General features: G+C 34.2%; 1 protein-coding gene across 1 annotated transcript in view; it reads left to right on the top strand.

Moving 5' to 3' along the window:
• Nucleotides 1-17,943, top strand: part of MSH3 (mutS homolog 3) — a gene marked incomplete at its 5' end in the record, with an annotated part of 194,987 nt that overhangs the window by 68,333 nt on the left and 108,711 nt on the right. Inside the window, 2 exons of the mRNA XM_081276914.1 lie at nt 6,838-6,950; nt 9,813-9,927. Of these exons, the coding sequence (XP_081133040.1) occupies nt 6,838-6,950; nt 9,813-9,927 (228 nt within the window). The remainder of the gene's footprint in view (nt 1-6,837; nt 6,951-9,812; nt 9,928-17,943) is intronic.

Raw genomic sequence — 17,943 nt, 5'->3', positions numbered from 1 at the left:
TGTAGTTCTATTTTTAATATTTTGAAGAACCTCTGTACTTTTTTCCATGACTATTTCAATTTATATTCCCACTAGCATTGCTAGGGTTCCTTTTCCCTACATATTAGCTGATACATTTTTTTGGCGTTTTTAATAATAGCCTTTCTAACAAGCGTGAGATGATGTTTCATTGTGATTTTTGATTTGCATTTTCCTGATAATTAGCAATGTTGAGCATTTTCACACATACTTGTTGGCCATTTGCATGTTATGTTTTGAAAAATGTCTATTTGGGTCCTTTTCTTGTTTTTTAAATCTGGTTAATTGTTTTTTCTTACTATTGAGTTGTTTGTGTCCCTTATATATCAAAATACTTATAAATTCAGAGCAATTGGTAGTTACCTATGAGATAAAATGAACTTTTAAAGTAAAAAGTGGTTTTAGAGGTAATTAAATTTAGGAAAACCCAGTAAAATTATAATGGTTTACAGTTGTGTTAGTTGAAAGAAATTTAAAATATGATACAAATGTAGGAAAGAGTATGATACAAATATAGCAGAAAGCCCTGGGACCATCATCCAGGGCAAGAAGGGAATGTGCCCCTCCCTGTCACAGCCCTGAGTAACCGTGATTCTGACTTTTCATTGTTATCACTTTCCTAATTTTCTTTGTAGTTTTGTCACCTGACTGTATACCCCTACAGTTTAGTTTTGCCAGTTTCTTTTTAAAGTGTCTTTTACAATCTCATTTTATCTACGGATTCCTTCTCTATCTCTTGCTAAATAAACTCAATTGTTTTTCCTATGGAATTTTCCACAGTCTCAATTTTGATGGTTGTATCTTCCTAGAGTTTAACATGCTCCTCTTTATTTTCTGTAAGTTGGTAGTTGAATTGAGAGGCTTGGTTGGTTTTGGATTCTTGTTGAGGAAGAGCAAGACTACTTTACAGATTGCCTTCTAATGGAAAAATACAATACTTAGTGATTGTCTCTTTTTGTGAATTGAGTAGCTGGTTATACTTGCTGGTAATTAACTAGTTTTGCTTTTTAAAGTGTCATTATGGACTCATAAGTCCATAATGAGTTTTGATTCATGGTGGTTGCCATTCATCCTGATGCTCAGATCAGCCCATAATTGGGTAATGAGAGCCTCTTCAAGTTGGTTTCTATGTCATTTTGCCATGACCCTAGTATTAGTTCTTTTGCTTTTTTGTGTAATAGGATAGTCTAGGCTTTCTTAAACGTTTTTTAATCCCATTCCTAGAATTAGTCATTTTTCTAATAAGCCCTTTAAGTAGGAAAAAGTATTTGAAAATGATAGTCTTTATAATAGGACACTCCTTATTTATTGGCTATTATCCCTAGGCCTCTTTAATGGGAAAATGTAGGATATAAACATATTTTATAGATAAATAATACAAAGAGTTCAAAAATACTTCTGATTCAAACTTAGGGCTAATGGGTTTTTACTTCTTCAGTCTTACATCTCTATCTCCTTTTTCTACTTTGAGGTCCTTATGTAAGTACTCTATCTAGTTCTATTACTAGAGTATCAGATACTTAATATCCTTTATTTCACATATAACATTTTCAGTGTAATAATACAAATATGACCACAAATAGTGTAGATTACTGAAAAAAGGTAAAAGCGTGCTCTTCCATTTCTTTCTTATGTCGTGGTCGTAATGTATCTGCTCTGACAGTGCATGTGCCCTTTGCATGCAGTGCCTTCTTCCTTACAGTCTTCATTACATCTTCATTGAGTTCTTCAAGCAAAAGTGCATTAAATCCTTATCACCCAATTCTTATGTCTCTCTAATCATTTTGTTTAACTGAAATTCATTTTCTAGAAAAGTAGTTTTTAAACCCTTGTGTGTGTTAGAATTACCTGGAAGATTTGTGTGTCAGTCAGCCTTCTATAGCTATGACCAAAATACCTGACAAGAACAACCTAGAGGAGGAAAAATTTATTTTGGGCTCACAGTTTCAAAGGTGAGGCTGATCCTATTACTCTTGGCCTGAGGTAAGGGAGAGTATAATGTCAGAAGGACATGGCAGAGGAAAGCTGTTAGCTTATGGCAGCTTGGCAGCTGGGAAGTTAGAGTGAGGCGAGGGAAAGAGGGCGGGGGTGGAAGAGAGAAGGGAGTTAGGGGCAAAATATAATGCCCAAGGTCACTCCTACAGTGACCTACTTCCTCTAACCATACCCCACCTGCCTACAGTTTACCACATAATCAGTCCATTCAGATTATTAATCCATCAGTGGACTAATCCACTGATTAGGTTACAGCTCTCATAATCTAATCATTTTACCTCTGAACTCTCCTGCATTGCTACACGAACTTTTGGCGGGATACCTCATATCCAAATCATAATAGCTCATTAAAGTACTGAGTGCTGGGTCTCTCCACTCCCTGAGATTCTCTGATACAGTGTGTGGGGATAGGGCCTGGGAATTCACATTTTTGACAAGATCCAGGTAGCGATGAAGCTACTGATCTGGTGATTGCACTTTACCATTGCTTTTGCCTTTATGCATGAAAAGTAGGGAGGCCAGATAGAAAATTCTAGATTTTGTTTCTTTGTCTTAGTATGTTACTGTTATTTTCTAGCATAGAACATTGCTAGAAAAATCTGGCCGTTTTTCTTTATTTTATAAATGACTTCTCCTTTTGGGTGGATATAATTTTCCAGTTTATTTTTTTATGGTGGTCATTCTGGGTTGATTTCCCCAGATTTTCTACCGTATGCTTTCAAATGCTTTTTTCTACTTCTTTGCTTTGCCCTTCTCTTCAACTTTGAGTCTTAGAAGCACTTTTTATACAGTTTTAGATCTTTTGGCTCTTTTCTGTAGTTTTTACTTTCAATCTTTTTAGTTTTCATTTTTATTCCTTTTTGACTGACAATTTTTCCCTTTTCATTTTCTGTTTTATTATTTGTAGCATTTATTCAGTTTTGTTTTCCTTCCAGTCAGTCCTTCATTTCTGAGATGATTTTTTTTTCTTTTGTGTCTAATTTTCGTTATCGGTTTATTTCTAAGTTGTTATTTTTTAATCCAACTTGTTTTTGTAATGATTTTTTGTTATGGCTATGGACATCTGCATCTGACATACTTCTTTTGTTTGTGGATATATTATTCTGCTTATTCTCCTTTTTGACCTTGATCCTTTTCTGTTACTTATTTTATGTGACAGTAGTTTTCTTGAACTGTTAGAAGAAAAGCATGGCTCAAATAGCTTTTTCTAACTTCCTTGCTATAGAAGTGTGTGTTTTTTTTTTTTAACTTAAGGTGCGAGGTGCTATTTATAAACTATATAGTTTACATTGTAAGTATAGAGTTTGAATTGTGATAACTCTACTAATTATCGTCACCGTCACAGTGAAAGTATGGAGCAATGCTTTTACCCCAATAAACTTTCTCAAGCCATTTTGCAGTTGGTCCCCTTCCTTTGCAACTGGCCCCAGGCAATATTAATTTTTGTCCATTTTGCCTTTTCTAGAATTTCAAATATATTGAATCTTACAGCATATAGTCGTTTTGGTTTGATTTCTTTCCTTAGTGTAATGTTTTTGGAATTTGTTCATTTGCCATATTTGAAAATGTAGCAGCTCACATCTTCTCCCTGTCTTCACCCTGTTGCCCTGAACCCCTCACTTTGGATTCTGTTCACATGAGGGTCTTTTCAAAGTGTGCTTTGTGCAGTTTTGTGAGTTCATATGGCCTAGTGGTCTCTCCACACCTTCCTGTGGATTCCTTATTATCAGTCAGTACAGAGCTTCCACCCTCAGCTTCAGGTCTCAGAATGTCTTGCTGTACTTTCTCATGAGCACCCAGTTGCTATTTTGTGGAGGTCCTGTTTTCTTACTGTTAGATTCCCTGTTGCTTCTCCCATAGGGCTATGGATAGCAGTGTGTCTTGTTGTCTTGCATTTTGAGTTCTTAGGGATATCTTTAAATGCAGTTATATTGTATATATTATCTATGGACTTCTGTTTGACTATTCAATTCTCTGTTTGCATGGTAGGATGGAGGGAGACTAAAATATGTTGTTTTGAATGTAAGAAGACAAAATTGAGTAATAACATTTTTATTATATAAAGTAGCAAAAATATTATAAATATTTCTTGAATTTGTAAAATGATACATCCATTTCTACTTATAGTAGTATTGAGGAAGGAGGGAATGTATTGTTTTGTGATGTGGCATATCCATTTATGTCTTTTTGAATTTTTATACATGTCTACCACATTATTGTTTATTATTTTATTATATATATACCAAGTATGGAAACCCGACTCTTGGGTACCATATGTCCACATCAAAATTTATGTGTTTTTGTTAATTTGTTTTTGTCAAGTAGAAACAAATATAAAAAAGCTTTTGGTTTTATAGTCATAAATCTTCCTTTTAGAGTATTAACCTTGGGCTGGGGTTGTACCTCAGTGGTAGAGTGCTTGCCTAGCACATGTGAGGCACTGGGTTAGAATCTCAGCATCACATCAATCAATCAATAAACAAAATAAAGGTATAGAATATTAACCTAGTTGTTAAGCATAATAAAAGTATTATACTATTGTTTATTTAGTACAAGACATTGTAGTTGAAATTTTAAACCAAATCATAGAATATCCTTGTTCAGAAGAAAAATTGTAAAAAAAAAAATAGAAAAATAAAACTTAGTTTAGCATGGTGCTAGGGATTATTTCAAGACTTCCTTAAATTTTGTGTAGGGAGCCAAAGAAGAAAATTAGGAAACTTAAAAGAGCATCTTAATGTTGATGTTTTCTAACATCTAGTAATCTATTTTATTTTTATAAATATTTTCATATTTTTAGAGATACCGATATTACTATACAAAAGAGAGGCTTCTAAGACAATTATAGATAATTCTTTCCTGTCATCTGGTTTCTATTATGTTATTCACTCTTAATTTTATCAATCCAGGTCATTAAGCATCACTGTGCTTCAGTGTGACTTATCTGATATTGGGCCCAAAACACTGAGGGTTTGTTTCAAGCAAAGACAACAGAGAAATGTGTATATATTAAGAGTGAGCAGAATAAAAGTATTATATTTATTGAATATAATAAATGTCAGAGATGTGTAAAACCTTCATGGAGAAAGTTGTAGAAACATATCTCAGATACTGATAACAAGCCATGGATATGGAGACACTGTGGTACTGATATAGAGATGGATAAAAAGATTAGCAGAACAGGATCTAGAAGCCAGAAACAGGCCACCCTAGAGAGTAATATGAGATACAGTAGAGGTAGCATCATAAATCAGTAGGGAAAGATGTAATGTTGTATTAGTGGTGCCTTGATCATAAAGTAATCATATGGAGAATCAAATTGTATTTCTAACTGCACAATATCTGCAAAAATAAATTCAAGTAAATTAAATTTAAAAATCAAATATTATTCTACTAGAAAATGTAAGAAATATTGGAATACTTAGAGTTATTTATTGTTGTTATTTTAGAGTTGGGTCTTGTTGTGTTGTTTAGACTAGTCTCAGGTGATCCTACTGCTTTAGCTCCCCAACTTAGAAGTATTTAAAATAAAATATTTTAAAAATATGTGCCAGTCTTTATGTATAAATTATAGAAATGAAACATTGAGTGCAAAATCAAGTTGCATAGTTATAATAAAGTACCACTCATAAAATTGAAGACATGAAATAATATAATATGTTGTAAAGTGTAAAAGTGTACATGGTAATAATATACATCAAATTCAAGATAGCGTTGCTTGTGAAAATGATAGATGAATATGGTTAGAGAGAGAGAGATGTGAGGCTGCAGCTGTATTGAATATTTTATTATTTTTAAATAAAAATGTTTTAAAGTAACATGACAAACTTAACACCAAGTGACTATCAAACAAAAAAAATGGTTGAATAAATAATGGCATTTATGTACTATGAAATATTTTCTGACCATTCAAAAGAATGAGTTGTAGGTAAGTCACCTTATAGGTGACTTATTGCTTAGCAAAGAGAAGAAGTTTCAGAAAAGGATGTATAAAGGCATCTCGTTCTTAGAAGATATATGACATGTAAGTGTATGATCTATTTCTGTATCTGTTCATATGAACAGGAAAAAATATGGAAGACTTCATTGTAGTCTGTGTAAACAGACTGTGTGAACATCTGATAACAGCTGTGGGAGTGAGGTGAGAAAAAAGGAGAAGAGAAAGAGGGAATTTGGAATCAAGAAAAATAGAAACTGAAAAAGCACAGCACAGCATGGATAGTGTGATTTTTTTAAATGCTCGTGTTCAAATTTTTGTTTATGTTTTTAAAAACATAGAACCAAGTTATTAAAAGATTGAGAGTTAACTTGATGGGAATTTATTATATTTGACTGGAGCTATGGTAAAAATGGACTTAGCAAAATGTAAACCAGAGATACCCTTCAAAGACTGCATTAGTCAGTGCTATGTTCTGTTGCTAGAGACTCTAAACAAATAATGTAATCAAATTAAAGTGCTTTTCAGTTTTTTCCCTTCATACTTATTAACACAACTCATCCTAATTTCAGTTAGTTCTTCTTTTTGATAATAACAGATATAAAGTCATTATATCTCACATAGTGTATTAGGTGATAAAAAATAAGAGTAGATAAAAAGTAATAATTAAGTCATTTTTATGAAATGGGGACTTTCACAGAGAAACTTTAGATCTTATTCTTTCTCCCTTTCTGTCTTCAATGTGGAGGTGAATAAGGAATGAATCTATTTCATTTTTCAGGGGTGGCCAAGCCAAGGCCTTAATGCAGATAAAGATTAGCAAAATGTAAACCAGAGATACCCTTGCTAATGGATACTTCTTTGAAATTTTCATTTTTTCCTTTCAGCATGCGGGATGACAGAATTCGAGTAGAAAGAATGGATAAAGTTTATTTTGAATACAGCCATGCTTTCCAGGCGGTTATGGAATTTTATTCAAAAGTTGTAGATGACATCAAAGGTAAATATTTTATACATTTTAGCAATGTGTCCTCAAATTGTACTGATTTGAGATTTGGATAAAGATGTGAGTATGACCTTCAATTTAATGACAAGTAGGTAATGACCAGAAATAGAGGGAGCAGCTGAGGGAAGAAGTCCTTTACTTGAGCTCATGAAGAACACCACTGTAGCATTTCCCTCATCAGTTGTAACCATTTAGTTACTTGCAGATTAATTGGAGTAAAGGGAGTTGGTGACCAACTTTTCTTTTCACTCATCTTTAAAGATGGCCTATTATTATCCTACAATTTTACAAAATGTTTAGATAAATATTCTCATGTAGGCTAGTATTTTCAAAGATTGGTTGCTAGAATTAAAATACACTAGTGACAGGGCCTAAATATGTTAGGTAATCATTACTTGTCTAATTCACATCTCCTCTGTCATTAATGCTTAATTTTGTCTGTACCCTCCAGTCCTGCCAGTTCAGTTATGTTAGGGGCCATTTTATGGATGGCAAGGTGAATAGACATTCTTCCTTGACACAGATTTGGCCTTTCTCCAGTCCTCACTGGACCCCATACTGACAAGACTTACTCTTGTCCCAAGATTCGGAGCTTTCATCATCAGCTCTTACTCCTAACCCCCACTTAAGCTGCAGCGTTGTGTTAGCATTTCCTTCCACTTGGACCATTAATGTCTGTTAGTGTATCCCTTATAATCTCATGTTTTGGCCAAATTGAATCGGGTGTCTCAGGTTGTATCCCTCTTCCAACATCGGGATGCAGTATCATCAAGGATACCATAATCCACTCTAGGCACCAGATTCACTTGAAGGACATGGGCAAGAAAACAGCCTGCTTATGGAATATGTATTCCTCTTGGTGGGATCCATACTCACAGTAGTCTTTGCAGTAGTCCATCGTGCCATTTGGAGCTTAAGTTCTCTTCCTTCACAAGGAGACTTATATCTGGTAGGCACAAGAGCCATCCTGGCTTAAAGCCCCAAACTATCCAGGTGTCTCCTTCTCTTGCTGGAGTCTCTGCAAAGGACATAGGTTATAAAAGTCATTGTACTCAGGAAAGATCAGTACTCTGGAGTTGAGTATTTGTAATTCTTCCCAGGCTAGATGTAACTCAATAATTTCAAGTTAATGCTACCTCATAGTGCATTGGCACTCCTTCTTATCAGGTTTCTAGGGGAGCAAAGCTAGAAAGTTACAAGAAAATCAGCTTTCAGTAGAAGGCAAAAGAGTGTTGTTAGCTCTCTGTTTATACCTTGGTTTTGTAAACAGCTATCATTAAAAATAATAATTATTATATATAGTAATACAAAATTTTGTAGAAAATATTTGGAATAATTTTTTAATTTTTCTTTAAAAATTTAAAAAATTAAATCTAAAGTTTAAATTTAAAAAGGTAAATTCTTTTAAAATTTCCTTAATAAACATTTAAAAAATGCTTATTGCCAAAAAGTCAAACAGTTGTTTATAAAGGAAAACGTAGAGCTGGAGATGGAACTCAATGGCAGAACACTTGCATAGCATGTATAAGGCCTTGGGTTCCATCTCCAAGAAAAGAAATAGAAAAAGAAAAAAGTAGAAGTTTATGCCCTCAATCTTGTCCCCTGCCCTTGCCACTTATGTGACTGAAGGGTAATCCTAACAATTTGGCTTAAGAATTGTTGAATGAGTAAATCTACCTGTATACACATACACATTCATAGTTTAAGTTAGTGTGTCAGAAGGTGACACATTCTAAAAAGAAAACGAGGCATGGAAGGGTGTTGAAATTTTAAATTGACTGGTAAAGGAGGGCCTCTCTGAGAAGATGGTACTTGAAAAAGATGAACAAAGAAGAAGTTAAGGGAAAAGCTGTGTAGACATGTGAAGGAACAGTATTTCAGGCAGAAGCAACAGTAAGTACAAAATGTCTTAATGTGGGAGGGTACCTGACATGTTTAAGGAATAGCAAGGAGTCTGTACACTGAAACAGTATCTGAGGGGGAGAGTATTAGGAAGTGAGCTGAGCAGTAGGAAGGAGTCAGAGAGCAGGTCCCAGAGGGCTTTGGAGGTCACTGGACTTCTACTGTCAGTGAGTAGGGGGATGTTGGAGGATTTTGAGAGGTAGTCTAATGATCTGAAGCACATTTAAAAAAAAAAAATTCCTTCAGCAGCCATATTGACTACTTGCAGGGTACAAGGTGAAGCAAGGAGACTAGAAAAGAAGCTTGTGTAATATTTGTAGTGAGAGATTAGGATGATCATACAACCTACCCTTAGCAATATGTTTTGGATAGCCTTCTGTATCTGTTCAAATAACTGTAAGTCATTCCTTTTAGTAGGTATATAGTAATTTGGATTTACCAAAATTTATTCAACTCTTACCCCTATGGATGTTTATTTAGCTGGTCTCTAGTCCCCCCCCCCCCCACTCCTTGTGTACACATCTTGGGATATTTCTGATCCAGAGAGTTGAACATTTTGAAAAAATGATCTGTTCTCCAACAAAAGATTCATTCCACCCTTAGAAAATGCCCTTGTTGGGCTGGGGCTGCAGCTCAGTGGCAGAGAGCTTGCCTAGCATGTGTGAGGCATTGGGTTTGATCCTTAGCACCAAATAAAAATAAACAAATAAAGGCATTCTGTCCATCTGCAGCTACAAAAAAGAAAGAAGGAAAGAAAGAAGGAAGGAAAAAAAAGAAGAAAAATGCCCTTGTTTCCATGCCATAGTTTTTGTAATCACATTTTTCCAGAGGGCAAGTTGAAAAGATACTGTCTAAATGATGATTTCAATAACTGTAAAACAAATTTTATATAACTTAAAATTTATTTTTAATAGTAGTAACAATGTTAATGAGGTTATATATTGTGTTGTTTAGATTCTCAAAGTTTTTCTGGCATCATTAACTTGGATAAGCCTGTGATTTGCTCTTTGGCTGCCATCATAAGATATCTCAAAGAATTTAACTTGGAAAAAATGCTTTCTACACCTGAGTAAGTACTTTCTCAAAAGTCAAATAAAAGAAAGAAAGAAAGTAGGGATCATATTAAAGACATAAATAGAATTTGGTAAATATACTCAAGAATTTTACCTGCTACTGACAGAATATTCTACTAGAGTACAAGGATGAACTGTTTGGTATTGTTGTTGAAGAATAATAACAAATATTAATAAAAATACTGTTAGGCTGGGTGTGGTGTGGCACTCCTATAATCCTAGCTACTTGGGAGGTTGAGGCAGGAGGATCATAAGTTCAAGATCAGCCTGGGCAATTTAGTGAGATCCTTTCTCAAAATAAAAAGAGCTGGAGATGTAGCTCAGAGTTAGGGCCTAGCAAGCACAAGGGTTCAATGCCTAGCACCTTTCCCCCTACACACATGCAAAAATATTGATAGAATTCTGTCATTATATTCATGATAGCTATTTGATATATTTTTACCTATAAAACTGTGTTAATACAGTTCATACTAACTATATTAAGAAAATATTAAAAAGCACTCATAAAAATCACCACTCTTCTAATTCTTGGTTTCAGTTCTTATTTTATAGACCATAAAGTTGAAGATAAAAGGGTCAACTACTAACAAAGACAGTGTTTTACAAGAGCAGTTAGCTTTGTAAGTTTCAGAAATTCCAAAGCTGACAATTGACGTTTTGGACAAATAATAGCTTAATCAGAGGTTGATGGGGAGAGTGGAAAAAAAGGCAGGTACCCTTGGAATATCATGATGTCTTTGCTGTGTGTTTTCCTGAGTGGTGTTTAATATCAGATTATCACTTATCTGGAAAAGTTTTGTCCTGTTTACAAACAAAAATGGCCACCAATAGGGAAATTTGATTTATTGTGTCACATTTATGAAATGTAATTTTACACAGCAATGAAAATGATTGAACCACATGATCAATATTAAAATTTTCATTAGCAGTATACTGAGCCAAAATCAAGTTGCTGAAGCACACAGCCCATACATTATATGAAATTAGAAACATCTGAAACAGAACACAGACATATTTAGGGAAGGTATAAAGACATGTATGGACATGAACAACAAATCGAGAAGAGTGGTTTCCTAGAGTGAGAAGGAAGGAAAATAACAATGGTTGGCAGGAGAAATGCATAGTGGAGTTCTTATGAATTTGTTTTTAACCTAAATGTTCTATTAACCTATACACATTTTAATGTGGCTAAAATATTTTATTAAAAAAAGTAGCAGCCTTATATTTTATGTCATTAGATTCAACTTTGAGCTTTAAAGACATTTAAAAAAAATCCATCTGTATGGCTGATTGTGTTGGATCCTTAAAGAATAGGTGATAAGCCACCTACCATTTGATTTGTTCTTGGTAGAAAGCCTCTAAGTAAGTCAAGTCAAATTAGTGACCTAGCTTGCCTGTTACAATTTGCATTTCTGTCCCTACATCACCAAACAAAAAAGTATTACCACTGGAATAAAGAAACCAACTTTGTTATTTTTAAGTTAAGCTCTGATGTGTTTAGAAGTAGTTGAATTTGGGCCTGAAAGATTGTATCATCTTATATTTAAAAAGTAAAGATATCACTAAATATTAATACAATCTAATATGTCTGTGTGTACTGAAATTTATGAAGCTTATTTTTAAATGACCTGAAGGCAAATCTCTTGATTAAATTGGGTGAAACTGAAGTTCTCTCCACACATGTTTGGTGGTGGTGTTTGTTGTAGGATGATCAGGAAACTGGCTCTGCTGGTGGCTATATGTCTACCTGCTGGATAATTCCATAAGCCAGAGTCAAAAAAGACATGAAATGCTCCAGAGTGAAAGATCCCCACTTTGTATATATTTCCAGAACCTCATAGGTAATCAGTAAGTGTAGAATTAATGAAAAAAGGAAGGAATTCCTTATCTTGGAGGGTAGACTTGATTGGAAATTGCAAAATGTCATTGGAATTAGAATTCAAGATTAAAATGAATGAAGATGGTAACCAAACTGGTACTGCTGTTTTGTTTAAAGGTGATTATGTTTTATAGGTGACATGTAATTTTACTCTGAAGATAATTCCAAAAATGTAATTCGGCAATACTTATATTTTGGAAAAAGAAGAAATTCTTACAGTGTTTACTTTGGGAAAGTAAATATTCTCCTTGTGTGTGAAATTCAGTTGTATTATTTTATAATCACATATTATGCTGCTGAACTTTTCAACTTTTGGTTCAATAGCAGTGTTATTAGGGGAAAAATAAATTTAACTTGAGTTTCTTTTTTTGGTAAATGCTTTCATGAAAATTGCAGCATATATCATGAAAATCTTAATATGCATTTATTTAAAGATCTTGTGCCTTTACAGTGGAATTTAAGGTAGTTTGAGAAAATGCACCATGTCAGGAATTGTTCCTGAGAATAGGTAAAGTGAGGGTTTATTTAAAAAGACAAATTTTGAGGTTTAAAAATTGTTTTGAGATTTTAGATAGGTTTGTTCCAGAGCAAAATAGTATAATAGAGTAAATAACATATGAGGAATATTAGTTATTGCTACAGTTTGGATGTTGAATGTCCCCCAAAGGTTCATGTGTTAAAGGCTTGGTCCCTTGCCCATGGTGCTGTGGGGAGATGGTAGGACCTTTCAGATGTGGGAGGAAGTTCATCAGGGTGTGCCCTTGAAAGGAATACTGGGCATACCCTTGGCCTCTCCCTCTCTGTCTCTTTGCTTCTGGGGACCCTGTGCAGTGAGCAGCTTCCTCTGCCATGTATTCCTTGCCATGATGTTCTCACCCAAAGGCAATCAATCCAAGTGACCATAGACCAAAACCCCTTAAACTGTGAGTCAAAATAAACCTTTCTTCCTTATAAGTTTATTATCTTATTTTTTTTCATAATAATAGAAGGCTGATGTAGTTATTGTGACAGTACTAATCTGATTCCTAAACTTATGAAATTCAAAGGAATTGGCTTATTTCTTGTTGGAAATGATTTTTTTTTGGTCATTTTGGATGACTTTTATTAAGATTGGTTTAGTCAGAACTTCAAGGAGGCTCTGGAAATTTTTAAGAAAGAGTAAGAAAATTCATCCAAGATGAACTGTCAAACTCTTTTATTAGAAAACTTTTTATGATCACAGAATAATATATGGTGAATACTTTCATTAGTGAAAGTAGATTTAATATATAAGCTACTTTAATGACATCTAATGGATATAGTCCAGTGATGCTGTTAATCATCCTAAAATCATAAGACCTGCCACTATAAAAGAGGATTATTTTGCCTTAAATATCACTCGAAAACCAAAGACAACACAAGTAAAGAAACTACAGACCAACATTTCTTAAGAATATAGCACCAAAATCTTCATCAAAATACATGCAAATGGAATTCAGTGATATATAAAAAGGATTTAGGAATATAAATTTGGTTTACAAATCCCAAACCCCATTCTTGTAATATGCTTTGTCAGTAGAATAAAAGACAAAATCTATACAGTCATTTCAATAGTGAGGAGAAGCTTTTGGCAAAATGCCAAAAATATTTTTCATATTAAAAAAACTGAAACCAAAGGAATTTCCTTGACCTGAAAAAGCATATTTATAAAACCCTCATAGCTAACATTATACTTATTGATGAAATTCTGAATGCTTTTCCCCTAAGATTAGGAGGATGTCTTTCTTACCACTTCTGATTAGCATTTTACTGGATATTCTGTCTTGGAGTACCAGGCAAGAAATGAAGTAAAAGGCATCCAGATTGGGAAAAGAGAAGTAAACATGAACTTGTATATAAAAAGTCCTAAAGATTCCATACAACCATTAGAGATATATAACATATGAGTTCACTGCAGGATGTGAAATAAATAGTAAAACTAAACTGTATTTTTACATACTTGTAAGTAAGAATACAGAAATAAAGATTCATTTACAATAGCCTAGAAAAGAATTAAGATGAATTTAATAAAAGAAGTACAAAACTTATATTCTGAAAACTATAAGACATTGTTGCAAGAAGTTAAAGAAGAACTAAATAAATGGAAAGGAATCCCAAGTTCATGGGTGAGAAGACTTAATATTGTTAGATCAATTTGGGGAATATTATATCTTATCAATTCACTGCAGTCTATGAAATCCCATCTGGTTTCTCTGCAGAAATTGACAAGCCCATCTCAAAATTCATATGAAAATTTAAGTACTCAGAATAATTCTAACAGTTTTGAAAGAACAGAGGTAGAGGACCCAAACTCTTATTTCAAAACTTACTACAAAGGACTGACATACATCAAACAGAATTGTGAGTCCAGAAATAAGGCTATGTACTTGTAGTCAATTGATTACTGGCAAGGGTGTTAAGATAATTCAGTGGGAAAAGAATATCACCCCCTGCATCTTGTGTGACCCCACCAGTACAGGACTCTTGGAAGCTTGTACCCATTTGCCTCCTTACTTTGCCTCATATACTTTGTCCCTTGTCTGAATTTGCTTTGTGCTCTTCACATTAATAAATCATAGCTATTAGTACAATTTTATGTTGAGTTGTGTATCTTCACAGCATATCATTGAACCTGGCAGGGTTCTTGGGGACTGAACATATACCTTACTTATTTCCCTCTCTAATGTGTTTATTGTCAGCATTTAGGAATGGTGTCATTCATTTAATTAGAAGTACAAATACTGTAAGACTGTAGTTTTGTGATGTAATGCAGTGTATAACTTGTCAACTGCCCAAAAGACAAATGATGAACTTATGAGCTCTGAAAATCATATAGAGAACTATCTTCTGCTGTAGATTCCATATGTGACAAGGTGGATTTTTTTTTTGGTCTTTATTTCTATTTTTAAATGATATTTAAATGATGGATCTTTCAGATAAGGTCTGCTCCTTTACTTTACTACCTTTGTCAAAATTAGAAAGATTAGCTTTTGGAGGTTTTGTTTGTTGTATGTTTTCTCAAAAAAGTAGATTAAGAGTGATAGAGAATCTTTAATTTCCCTGGTAAGTTTTTGGCAAGGACATTTTCCTCCCATGTACAATTTGAGAAAGAAAAGCATCTGGGGTTGGAGTTGTGGTTCAGCAGTAGAGCACTTGCCTAGTGCATGCGGGACGCTGGGTTTGGTCCTTAGCTCCACATAAAAATAAACAAAATAAAGGTATTGTGTCCAACTACAACTAAAAAAAACATTAAAAAAAAAGAAAAGCATCCTTTGTGTTTTTGGTGTCTGAAGTACTAATGAAGTATTTTCCCATGTTACTTATAAGATTTCATTTCAGATTTACACAGTGTGGATTTCATTCAGGCATTATTTATAAGGTTCATTTCACGGCACCTAAAATTTGGCTTCTTCCACAATTATAAATATTTTAGAATTGCTTGAATATTTTATGTCATTGATCATATACTGTTGAATACCTGACAGTGCTGGCACATAGTTAAAAAATATATAGAATTTCTTATGGAAATCAGAACTGACAGAAGGAAATTTCTATTGTATTTGGAGGGAAGAGTCCAAGTCCAAAATATTATCAATTAAATATATTGAAGCTCCAAAAGCATGGTTATTCTTTGTAGCTGCTTGATAATTACTGTTCCACAGGAATCAGTATTAAGTTAATTTCAAATCAACCAGTGGTTGATTTCTTTTCTTAAAATCAGCACAGATGTCAGTTTAAGGAAACAGTTTCTCACTGCATCTAATTTGAAATGTGAGTACTTGTTCAGTTAGGACAAAAAGAAAATGAATGACAACAAAGCAACCCAAGGCCAACTAGCCAGATAAAACCCTGATTGATATAACACATTAATATTGTTAATGAAAAGAAACTGTCTTTGTAAAGATCTAGGATTATGAGCTAACCTAAGCCAATTTGCTTTGGTCATAGTTACTGATTTCTTTTTGATACTGTAGCTATTGAAAGTCTTCAGTAATTGTTTGTAGATGAGGGTTCTAAGCTTCCTTCCCCATTCCCTTATACCAGGCAGTATGTTGGTCCAAGCCAAATTTTGTCACATGTATAGGGACATTTTGGCAAGTGAACACTAAAATAGGCATGTAAAATCTTCTCTGGCTTAGAAAATTCTCTTTTTGGTATTCTGGCAGTGCCTTGCTTCAGCAGTTCACTTCAGACATACGTGACACATAATAGGAGCAGGAGTTCACTTTTAGTTAGGGTCAGTTGAGAAAATCCTCAGATTTTGGAAGGAATGGAGGATGCTTTCAGAACCATAAACCTAAAACATCATCCCTAGGGATGGATTGTTGGGTTTACTGGTTTATCAAATTCTGTCCATGTGAAGGTGTGGGCAATTAAGTGGTGTTTCAGTTAATGGTTTACACACTTGTATGCCATTTATTTCACCAGTGAAGAAAGATTTCTTACACCTCTGAGATAAAGAGAGCTAGCAGAGATGCTGGATTAAGGCTTCTGGGTTAGTTTTTCTTTCATTTTATCTGCTAAGGTCTGAATGTTCATCTCCCTCCCAAAATTCACGTTAGGTTGAAGCCTAATCACCAGTTTAGTAGTATTGGAAAGCAGAACCTTTAGGATGTGATTAGGTCATGTAGTACACTTATAAAAAAGGTTTGAGCAAGTCTGTTTGTCCCCATCACCATATAAGGTGGGCATCTATGAGGAATAGGCCCTCACCAGACGAACTGTGCCAACTCCCTGGTCATGGACTTCCAGCCTCCAGAACTGTGAGCAACAAATTTCTTTTGTTTATAAATTACTCAGTCTAAGGTGTTTTGTTAATAGCAGCCCCAAATGACTTAGGACACCAAATAAGCATCCTTCTTAAGGTCTGTGTTGGATTAGGGCATTCACGTGTTAACTCCTTATCCCCAGGCCATAGTTAGTTGAATTAACTATGGATAAAGGGTTCATATCTGCATACAAGAGTATCTGGTTAGATACCAATTCGGAGTCTAGGCTGTCAGCCCTTCCAGTTTAGACCTTTAGCTAGAGATTTGTGCGAACATCTTTCAGCTTCCCTAATTTCACTGCCTAATTGTTTTTGCCGGTAAATTATATTTTATTTTATTTCAGTCATTTTTGAGGGTTTACTGCTCAAAGGGAAGGAAAAAAACAAACCAAAACTGGCTTCCCCATAGGAAAGTGGCAGACATTTGCTGGGCATCTATAGTCTGCTAGGTGATTGTACAAGATGAGTAAGACATAAATAAATAACCCTTGCCTCCAAGGAACTTAGATTTATTAAGGAGGTTAGAAATACAACATAAATTGCTGAAATTCAAAACAAATTAAATTGACTCCTGTAAGAGGGAGAGAAAAGCCACATATACCTGCCATCTATCAGTTTTGGAGTTGCTGCCCTTTGAAAATCATTAATAGGTTATCATCCTTTGCAAAGTAGATCAAACCTGTTGCAGACAAATTACACTGCCAAAGAACAGTGTTCAGTAACTAGGCAACGTTCCTAACATGAAGTAAGTTGTTTCTCTTTTCCAGGGCTTTGGGCCTTGGTTGGGGGAGTCATCTAGAAGAAAAGGGATCTCTCTATGAATACTGTTTCTTTGAGCTTTGATTTTTGGTTATATAGATTCCTAGATGAGGACTCAATTCCATAACTGGCTACGGAAACTAGATTCTTACTTTAGTCTCATTTTCAGCTGTGAGAAATGCTGTTCGGTTTGACAACATAACACTAATGCTTTCCATATTTAGTTAAATGAACTGCCATTATTTTTCTACTCCTTAAAAATAAGCCATCAAGTCTGTTAAGTGCTATTGGCAGAAATGTCTGATTGACCAATAAAGGAAATTGAATTGCTGTAATACATTGATTAAGACTTCTTAACATGAATTGGAATTGTACATACATTTATTATGTTGCATTTCCATTCTCAAGCCTATTTGAAATTTATTGAATTTTAAATTTAGTTTTGGGTAGTTATGGGGACATAAGGAGCACTGAGAGTTCTTTAAGCTTAAGGAAATAACTTTTGCTATTCTTTCTGTTTTATATTTATAAACATTGGCAACCTTAATGGGTATTGTTAATCATAGAGTAAAAAACATTTGTTGTACC

Source organism: Spermophilus citellus, assembly GCF_964194105.1.
Source record: "Spermophilus citellus genome assembly, chromosome: 1".
Taxonomy (NCBI): Eukaryota; Metazoa; Chordata; class Mammalia; order Rodentia; family Sciuridae; genus Spermophilus; species Spermophilus citellus.
This window is presented reverse-complemented; position numbering and strand designations above follow the sequence as displayed.